This window comes from Carlito syrichta, unplaced genomic scaffold, assembly GCF_000164805.1.
Source record: "Carlito syrichta isolate Samal-C Ts95f unplaced genomic scaffold, Tarsius_syrichta-2.0.1 Scaffold314328, whole genome shotgun sequence".
Classification (NCBI taxonomy): Eukaryota; Metazoa; Chordata; class Mammalia; order Primates; family Tarsiidae; genus Carlito; species Carlito syrichta.
This window is the reverse complement of record NW_007258424.1, coordinates 372,228-382,421: the sequence shown is the minus strand read 5'-3', so window position 1 is coordinate 382,421 and position 10,194 is coordinate 372,228. Positions and strand designations below refer to the sequence as shown.

Below are 10,194 nucleotides of genomic sequence, written 5' to 3'. Positions count from 1 at the left end.
CACTCACCTCAGCCTCCCAAAGCACAGGATTACAGGCTGAGCCACCGAGCCCGGCTCATACTTTTTTTCTCTTGCGATTTCATTGACATGTAATTTGTCACTTCAGTTATAAGATACTAAGATAAAACTAGTACAAATCATAGTGATCTGTGAAAAAAATAGTGGTATCTAAGAACAGAATATGTGAGTATTTCATTTTGCCATCAAAAGACTTACTTATATAGCAGTATGTCCTTTTGCCGTTGAGTGGTCATGCTTGAGTTGAGTTGTCAGATTATGGTCATGTGTTCCTCTGCTGTCTCCAAAAATTAATAGATGTGGTCTCTGGCATCATGCTGGCATAGCGTTCTTCTTTGCATTCTGAACAAAACTCTGACTTTTTGATCATTTCTGCTTCTGATTTTGAATTGTGAGAGTTTTGTCATGTTGTCCTCTCTGAAAGAGGCTTTTGTGTATGAAATTAAGTGAAATGTGTATAAGACGTGGATATTCCTGTTCCCATTGCAGGCCATTTTCGGCCAGAGTTTATTCGTCCACCACCTCCACTTCACATCTGTGAGGATGAACTGGCTTGGCTAAATCCCACTGAGCCTGACCACACAATTCAATGGGATAAATCAATGTGTGTTAAGAATAGCACTGGTGTGGAGATCAAGCGAATAATGGCTAAGGCCTTCAAAAGCCCCTTATCTTCTCCCCAGCAAACACAGGTGTGTATGTATTGTAAACATTTTCTTATCTTTAATCCAACAAGACTTTATTTTTGTTTTTTCACAAAGTGATAAATGAGCAATAAATGAATGCTGTCAACATGAGCTAGCAGCAAAAAGTTGCAAAGGTTTTCTGGATCACTGAAGCTTTGTTCTACCCTTTCCCCTTTTGGTAATTTGGCTCTGGTGGGATAAAAAGTCTAATGACTAAAAATGTTCCAACTCTTATTTGTGATCAGTTTTTCCCTGGGAGAAGTGGGTGAGAATGGGTGTCACTGTTTGCACCTAGCTCCTCTGTGTACTGCGCGGGTACTTACACACATTGTCACATTTGAGTTGGACTAACTCTCCTGAGAGAAAATGGAATTGTTAGGACTTCATGGAGGAGGAAGATGTGGCCCAGGGAAGGGGAACCAGCCCCCGCCACACACCTGGTTCTTGGTGGACTTGAGATTAAAAATAGACCCCACTGCCCAAATGCAAGGCGAGATGGCTGAATTTTATGCAGTTTGCATACTTTTGAGTTAGAACTTGTGGCGAGACACTGACCTCTCCAACCCAGAAATCCTCTTTTCAAAGTCAAGTCGTTCACCTCTAGTTCATTTTGCGTATTAGACCATTCTGAAACTCAGTCCACAGTAGGACATACAAGTACCTAGGGAAAAGAGCAGAGACTATTTAAAAGAGAAAGTGCTTATTTGGCAGAACAAATGTTTTTGAAGACACCTATGAGAATTAGTATGATCGTGACTTGAGCTGTAAAGTTTTGCAGGCTGATGGCTTGCAGCAGGTCAGCTATCCTGCCTCCCACTCTGGCCCCTTCTCAGGAATGTTTTCCACCGATGGGGCCAGGTAGTGCTGTTGTTTCTCAGGAGAACTATTTGGTGGTTATTTTTGGTTATAACAGATGACAGAAAAAACCACCTACAAAGGACTTAATGCATTGTTGTCACCAAACAATATTGTATCCAACCAGACGATAGTGAATCTGGTTTCATGTCCAGGAGGAAGAATCACTAGCATATTTATAAATTGTCTTGAATGTGTTTGCATTTTAGTGTCTTCAAAATTTAAATGTAAATTTGAAAATGCCAAGATGTCAGGAGTTGGAGAGAAGAAATGGATAAAGTTGGTTCAGTGTAGATAATTTTATAGCTTTTTATAAAAGTACTTGTTTTCGTATGCATAAAAAATGTTCTAATTTGACTCAAGCACTTATCTCTCTCAACATCTGGTTGTATTTAGCTCCTTGGTGAGTTGGAAAAAGACCCCAAACTTGTATATCATATTGGCCTCACTCCAGCCAAACTTCCTGACCTTGTGGAAAACAACCCTCTGGTCGCCATAGAAATGTTGCTAAAATTAATGCAGTCAAGCCAGATCACTGAGTATTTCTCCGTCCTGGTCAACATGGACATGTCCTTACATTCAATGGAAGTTGTAAATCGGTAAGTTTCCACACTCGATCAAAAGTATGGGATATATAGATCCTAAATGACCAGAAGGGGAAAACTGTAAGAGTTTATTTTATACTATTAGCCTAAAATAACCCATTAAAGAAATAATCTGAGCCTTAGTGTGATTACATGTGACCTTAGCACGTATTAGTAAGAACTCTGAAGGAAACTTAATTGCTGAGCTGTATTTCCCTATGCACAGTTGTATCTTCTTTACTCCTATACAAATATAGATCTTACGTCAGTTATTTGTTCTTAGCAGTGGACAGCTATAGCGTGGGAAAGCGGGCCTTCAAGCTGAGCGGATCCTAGGAATGCCGTCAGAGTCCCCTGTGCTCTTCTGCGGCCTTTCGTTGGCTCCGTCTCCTTGCCCTGCCATCACTGGCTTCGAATCCAGAAGATGTTCTTCCCAGTGTGCTCTGTACAGTGTTCTCACTTACCAGTTTCCTACAAACACAGTTCAGCTACATCATGCGCTAAGTGGGCTTGAGGGAGTAGGCCTGGGAGCCTGCTGTTGACCAAGATGCTTACGTGAGGGCGACCCCGGCCCAGGCTGCCCTGAGCGTCCTTACTGAGGCTTCCCATCATCCTGCGCTTGCTCTCAGGGGTCCTGTTTGGCTGATGAGTTCTATGGTCCTTCTGCTGTGTGGAGAAATCTGTTCTGAGTGCCAGCAAGCTAAGCTGCATGTAGAGCTCAGTTTTTGAACATATGTTTGTAAGCTGGGTCTTTTTTTTTTTTTAAGTTTGAAATTGAACTAAAGAATAGGCCGGGCATGGTGGCTCACACCTGAAATCCCAGCACTTTGGGAGGCAGAAGCAAGAGGATTGCCTGAGTCCAGGGGTTCGAGTTCAGTCTGGGCAACATGGTGAGACTTCATCTCTACAATAAATCAAAGAAGTTAGCTGGGCATGGTGATGTGCGCCTGTAGTCCCAGCTACTTGGAAGACTGAGGTGGAAGGATCACCCGAGCCCAGCAGGTCGAGGCTACAGTGGCAGTGAGTGTGCCACTGTACACTCTAGCCTGGGCGACAGTGACTCCAACTCAAAAAAAAAATTATGTCTTTTTAAGACCATCAACTTCTGGCAAAAAATAGTCTGACTGGAAGCTGGGGGCGGGGGGTGCAAGCATGTATTTGTGTAGGGAGGCGAGTGCGTTCTTTTTCGGAGTCGGGGAGGGAGGAAGCGTGAGGCTTCCAAATTAACTTTTGTCTTCAGACACTGGCAAAACTGGTTAGCTGCTTATTGAAAACATGCTGCTTCATTTCTGCCTCTCCTTATTCCAGTCTTTCCTCTTTCTCTTGAGTCAGGACTCAATCTTCTTTCAGTGGCCACATTCTGTCCAACTTTCTCTTGACCATGGAGTGCTCACTTCCCTTCACTACATTCTTGTAGCAGTTACTACCTTCACCAGACATTTGGCCCTTAGTCCACAGATAACTGCATCTTTTTATCTCTGTACCTTCCCAGCACAGTTTTGGAATTCTAAGGACAAGAAAGGTCCTGTTTGCCCCCAGCAACTGTCCAAGTGCACTGTCCTTGAGTGTAAAACACACTTAATGCTGACACAAAGGTCTCAAATGACTGCAGCAGCCCATGGCGGTGTGTCCTTGGAGCACTAAGTTCAGCGTTAGGAAAAGTGTTGAGGTCAGGTAAGCTTAGGAAAGGCGGTGTGTATTAGTCCTCTTTTGGAAATTCACTAGTTAACATAGCAAAGGCTTTGCAGTAACAAGCCCTGTTTAATTTGACCCAGTATTTCCCAGGCTTAACTAAATATGGAATTCCTACCTCCTACCTTTCCCCCCCCCCTAAAACAGTTCATGTGGCTAGGTGCAGTGGCTCACGCCTCACTTTGGGAGGCTAAGGTGAGAGGATCACTTGAGTCCAGGAGTTTAAGACAAGCCTAGGCAACGTAGCAAGACCCTGACTCCCTAAAAATAGAAACAAAAAGAAAAAAGATCCCATGTAGCCCTTTGGAAAATACTGGCCTTGACCTTTAAGACTCTCAGCTCTGACTCTGGGTTGCCACCATTCCTTTTGTTCCGTCCCAGCCAGGTCATTCCCACTTTGCTGAATATGCTGCGCTGATGCCAATTCAAGCCTTTACATGGATTCCTTCTTGTTACCAGGAATGCTTCTCTCCTTAGGTTTCAACTTAAGTCACTTGCCCATTGCCGGCTTTTCCCAGGTCTTGTCACGTCACTCTACTTACAGATCCCTCATTTTAGCATTTGGTTGTATCAGCTGTTTACATACTAAATTTAACCTTCCTCTCAGACACATCTCATAGCACTTATCTGCAGTGGGACTCTAGTAAATATATATACTTGAAAGCATATAATAATTGCCAAGTTTCTTAGGGCTTGGAAGATAATCGATTCAACCAAGAACACTTAAGGACATGGTTCAAAAATGTAGTTGCTTAATGAGTGATTGCAATGTGTAATGCTAAATAGAGATATTTCTTTAAAGTGTTATTTATGAGCAAGTGGGTATCGCCGAGTTTTAAATATACTTAGTCACATACGTTTAACACTGGAGAATTTGGCCATTATTTCACCAGATGACCAATGGACATTGTACATTTTATGGCTAACAATATTTTTCAATGTTAGCGAGTAAAATTAACAGTGCAAATTTTCTTTTATGAAACAGACTGACTACAGCTGTTGATCTACCTCCTGAATTTATTCACCTTTATATATCAAATTGCATCTCTACTTGTGAACAAATTAAGGATAAATATATGCAGGTAATAGGAATTTTTATAAATTTTGTAAGTACCTGCCAAGAAAATGAGCACACTAAAATTAGTTTTTCTTTTTCAGAATCGCTTGGTGCGTCTTGTATGTGTTTTCCTCCAATCCTTGATCCGTAACAAAATTATTAATGTACAGGACTTGTTTATAGAAGTGCAAGCATTCTGTATTGAATTCAGTCGGATACGAGAAGCTGCAGGTCTTTTCCGGTTGTTGAAGACATTGGATACTGGGGAGACACCTTCTGAGACCAAACTGTCCAAGTAATATTTCTTCAGCACCACCCCGTTCGCTCATTGTCCAGCTGTACTGTGATTTCATTTTACAACTCTTTAAGCCGAGTGGATTGCTTGGTCTAATGTATATAAACAACACTTTATCTACTTAAAGCCAAGTTTTGCTTTTCCCTGGATGACTTTTTCCTTGAGATGAATTTTTGGTAAGAACTTAGGAAAATGTATCTTTTAGGTGTCTTGCTGAATAACTATCATAGGAAGAACGGTTATCCCCCAATAAGTTGTTGCAAAAAGTAGATGAGATTTTTTTAAGTGCCAATGAGCAAAATACCCATTTCCGCTTAAAAGGGAAGCTACAGGCTTCTGATAAACCGGAATCCAGTTTTCTAAGGTCTCAATGTCAAAAGTAGTTAATGAGAGTAAATTAAGACATTAAGAATTTGTGATCCTATCTTTGAAAGTAGTTGTGTGTTTTTGAATTATCAAGTGGCACACAGAAGTTTGGTTCTTGAATCTACTTATGCATGTACCTCTTCTCAGAGCACAGTCTGGAACCAGGGATTTGCCTGTAACTTTATCTTGGTCGTGGGGACTTAAAAGACCACAGAATAAATGCATTTGGTGGGGGGCTCTTATAGACATAAGAACTCCTAGGAACCTTCTAGGCTGTAGTAGCTGGTATAGTTTTGTATTTCTCCTCCCAAGACCTTCTTCTGTTATTAGTCTAAGCCATTTTTTTGTTTTGTTGTAAGGAAAAACATCAGCCAGTGCTTTGGGAGGCAGTATCATACCAGTGGGATCAGCATCCTCGGTGCGGGTTTGAGAAGTACCAGCGCAAGGTGGCACTTATGTGGGCCCTTAACCTTTCATGTAACTTTGGACAACAGTGCCTTCCATTAAAGTTCTTTTTTAAAATCAACACTATTGCCTGTTTTTTTTTTTAAGAAATCATGAAAAAAATCATGAAAAGTACTAAGGCACTTCCAAAGCATATTTATAGGAGATAATCTGTTCAACAGGAATTGCCCTCTAATCCAACACTTAGCAAAAGCTACAGGAAATCAAGCCTAATGGTTGTTAAGATAAATAAGAGTTTCAATCTTAGAACTCTGGAGAAAGAACAGTACTAGACTTGTAACAAATTCAGTTATTCTTACAAAAGTAAGAGAGAAAATAATGACCTAAGCCTATGTATCAGAGGTATGCCTTCAGGTAACTAAAATGATAGCAACAATGATTTCTTTCAATGCCTAAAAGCGGACATTCAGGCAGAGTGGGTGGCACATGTCTGTAAGTCCCAGCTACCTGGGAGGCTGAGGAGGGAGGATAGCTTGAGCCCAAGAGTTTGAGACTGTGTTGAACCACGATTGTGCCACTGTACCCCAGCCTGGGCAACAGAGCCCCTGATTAAAAAAAAATAAATAAATAAAAGAGGGGAGCATCTCTGTTTTGCATGTTAGCATTGGGCAAAGAAAGTTCATTCCTGAAGTCCTTTTAGGCAGTTTCAACCACCCAGCCGTGGGTTCCAGGACCCACTGATTCTGTGTAATATAGCATTGAACTCAGCCAACAGCAGTAACTCATGCCTGAATGAAGCTTATATAACATGTGTTTTGTCCATAAGGTATATGATAGCCCTGCTGCACAGTAGACAGCACTTCGCTATGCTTGGGGGCCATTTTAAGCAATGAAATTGCCAACAGAGGCCAGGCGCAGTGGCTCACGCCTATAATCCTAGCACTTTGGGAGGCCGAGATGAGAGGATTGCCTGAGCTCACAGGTTCCAGACCAGCCTGGGCAACTTCGTGACACCTCATCTCTACAATAAATCAAAAATTAGCCCAACATGGTGGATCACCTGAGCCCAGCAGGTCGAAGCTGCAGTGGCTATGAGTGTGCCACTGCACTCCAGCCTGGGTGACAGAGTGAGACAAATAAATTGCCAACAGAGGTGCAAAAAAGGTGGTACTAAATAGACCCTGAGAAGGGCACTTGCTTGCAGCCTGAGAGTTGAAGCAAGGTAGAGCATCCCTCCTTCAGCCTCTGTTAGGAACATGTGTGTTGGCGACAAGGCTTATTTCCTGCTGTCCACTTGTCTGAAAATGACCACAGAAGTGCTATACCTGATAATTTGGGGGTCACAAATATATTTTCGTGAGGCAGATTCTCAAATATGGACTCCATAAATGAGGAGGATCAAAATCAAGGAACTGGTGTTTACTTGAAAAAGGAAGGATTGTTTCAAATTTATTTCAAACAAATAGCTTAACAAAGAAGTGGCTGTATTTAGAGAACATTTTATTAAAAAAAAAAAAATGAAGCCGTGCACAATGGCTCAAGCCTGTAATCCCAACACTTTGGGAGGTCGGGGCAACTTGCCTGAGTCCATGGGTTCCAGACCAGCCTGGACAACTTGGTGAGACCTTGTCTCTACAATAAACCAAAAAATTAGCTAGGCGTGGTGGAGCGTGCCTGTAGTTCCAGCTACTTGGAAGGCTGAGGTGGAAGGATCACCTGAGCCCAGCAGGTTGAGGCTGCAGTGGCCATGAGTGTGCCACTGCACTCCAGCCTGGGTGACAGAGTGAGATTCTGACTCAAAAAAACCCAAAAACCAAAAAACAAATGGAGTCAAGATTACATTTACAATACCAACAAAAGACTCTTGAAAAAAATTTACCTAAAGTAAAAAGAAACGATAATCTCAGGACTCAATAACTACAGTCAGCTTTTAAGTGTAATCAAACAAGTTTAATTTAACTGTCTGTCATGTTAAACAAAACACCTTCAATTCTTGGATTCTCTGTTTCCATTTTCTAGTTTTAGTATTTTCAAAACACCTGTTTAAAACAAAAAAAAAGTAACATCTTAGAGTAGAAAGAAAAGTTATTTCAAAAGATAGTTTGGGATCCTAAAATATAACCTTCAAACAATTCTAGCAGTGTTTACTATATTCATTTAAAAACTACAGGAATGCTGCCAAATCTTATTCTTGCAGAGTTACATATACACTTACACCTTAAGTAGCACACTGAATGATTCATCTTCCGGTGGAAAATAATGGCTCGTATGTCTATTTTAAATAGCATTCTAAGTGATCTCTCTCTAAGATAATCCTAAATTCCAATGAGCAATACATACATAAGGACTTAATGTCAGCCTTCACTGAGCAAATAAACCTTAACGTGCTCAGGGGGGACTGGGTGACACCGGGGATTCCAGGGCACAGGGACACAGGCCTGTCCCTGAAGGTCTCTTGTTTTTCGCGATTCTACTAGTCCTTGACTGGGAAAGTGCGTCTCGAGGCACACAGAGAAGCGCCGGCTCTCAGGCAAGGGGCAACGCAAGGCCGCTGGGCTCCCCGGGAGGCTTCTCTTCGCCACGCCAGGCCCGCGCGCAGCCCAGCCCCGAGGCTGCTGAGGTCAGACAGCGGTTCGCTTCAGGAGGTCTTGTCATCGCGTGCCCCGGAGAGCAGCTGCGAGGGAGACGCTGCAATTCGGCCTTTCACGGTCATCACTCCTCAGCAGCCGCCGGGGTCCCCTCAGGAAGGGCCCGTGCGCGGAACCCCCAAAAGACAGCCCGGAGGAAATGATCACCTGCCCACCGCTCCCTGGCCCTTGGCGGTTTCCTGCCGGGAAGCCCAGAAGGCCGATCCAAACACGGGGAGGAGCGAAGCAGCGAAGCAGCGGGCCGGGGCGCGGGCGGCTGTGGCGCGGCTGCCGCGTGAGAACACGTGGCCCCGTGACGATGACGAACAGCAAAGTGACTCCTGTGATAAAGAACACAGCTGGGCTCAATCTCTGACTTGCTGTGCTCCTCGCTTACACACCCCCATCACCCAGGCAACCTCAAAGCTTCTGCAAAATTGCTGGTAGTATTTGTGCTTTCTTTATCACGTTGACTGCCATCTATATACATATAAAACTTCTATCAAAGAAAGCTCTTCAAGGCAATGAAGCATTTTCTTCTTTTGCTCATTTATTTTTGCTACTAAAGACTCACATTTCTAGAGAATAAGACTCTACTTATTCCAACCTCTTCAATCAATTTATCATTCAGCGTCAAACTTTTGAATTAAGGAAAGCTATATTTGACAGCTGATTAAGAAATCCAATTTCTGTGACTATCCAAAGCAATTGTGTCACAGTATTCTTCTGAACAGTTGGCTTTATTGGCTACTGGAAGAATTATTAGTTAAAACATTCTTTTCTAGTATTTCTTAAAGGACAAAGAGCAAACAATCTAACTGGTATGGAATCAGGATGTATTTGCCTAGTCACGCTGAACAACAGAACATAGAGTCAAAGACAATGGCCTCCTAGACAGCCAAGGTGGAGGCCGTCTGCTAAAACAAAACGAGTGCACGAAGCAGGACTAATGTTTTACCTCAGCAGCTCCTCTTGCTGAATCTGGCTGTAGAGTTTATTTCAGGAAAACCAAATATTTCACAATGAGTCGTTAGAATCAAAGCATGACTAGTAAACAGCTTGAGAAACTAAGCTAAATAAATCCACCTATTCTAGACGTGGCTATAAGGATAAATCCTTTATATTTTCTTGCATCATATTTTTCTCAATAAACACTTATTTTTACCCACAAAATATATACAGAGGCACCAGAAGCAAGAGAGGATTACGATTCCACACTCTAAAAAATAACTGCCTCGTACTCCTTGACTTCTGACTCCAAGAAGCGAGAAAGGGCGTGCATGTGAGTGAATCACCGGGTAACGCTTCAAGAGCGGTCTCCCAAGCTCTGCATCAGTCCGCTCCTCTGACCTACAAGTGAGAACAGCAAATGAGTTTATAAAAGGAGACAAAAGGAGACACGGTTGAGCAAGATCATGGTATTAAATGTGCTTTAAAACGAATCCGGAAAACTGATGACTTTGTACCAACAACAAAAATCAAAATTCTCCATCTATCGCCCTTGTAATTATAAAGAATACAGAAACCAATGTGACATACTGATTAAAACACACACACACACAGTAGGCCCACTCATTTTCCTGAACAAGGCAATAAAGAACTGAATGTT

At 42.4% G+C, this 10,194-nt stretch overlaps 2 protein-coding genes across 2 annotated transcripts in view; one reads left to right on the top strand and one right to left on the bottom strand.

Moving 5' to 3' along the window:
* CNOT11 (CCR4-NOT transcription complex subunit 11) overlaps positions 1 to 6,079 on the top strand; it is a 30,151-nt gene extending 24,072 nt beyond the window's left edge. Inside the window, exons 6-10 of the mRNA XM_008071430.2 lie at positions 508 to 710; positions 1,956 to 2,158; positions 4,821 to 4,917; positions 4,994 to 5,187; positions 5,913 to 6,079. Of these exons, the coding sequence (XP_008069621.2) occupies positions 508 to 710; positions 1,956 to 2,158; positions 4,821 to 4,917; positions 4,994 to 5,187; positions 5,913 to 6,060 (845 nt within the window). The 3' untranslated portion in view covers positions 6,061 to 6,079. The remainder of the gene's footprint in view (positions 1 to 507; positions 711 to 1,955; positions 2,159 to 4,820; positions 4,918 to 4,993; positions 5,188 to 5,912) is intronic.
* A 1,807-nt stretch (positions 6,080 to 7,886) lies between these two features.
* The window catches only part of RNF149 (ring finger protein 149), a 32,454-nt gene continuing 30,146 nt past the window's right edge, over positions 7,887 to 10,194 (bottom strand). The window contains exons 5-7 of the mRNA XM_021719228.1: positions 9,827 to 9,935; positions 8,754 to 8,926; positions 7,887 to 7,997 (exon numbers count right to left, since the gene is read on the bottom strand). Of these exons, the coding sequence (XP_021574903.1) occupies positions 7,925 to 7,997; positions 8,754 to 8,926; positions 9,827 to 9,935 (355 nt within the window). The 3' untranslated portion in view covers positions 7,887 to 7,924. The remainder of the gene's footprint in view (positions 7,998 to 8,753; positions 8,927 to 9,826; positions 9,936 to 10,194) is intronic.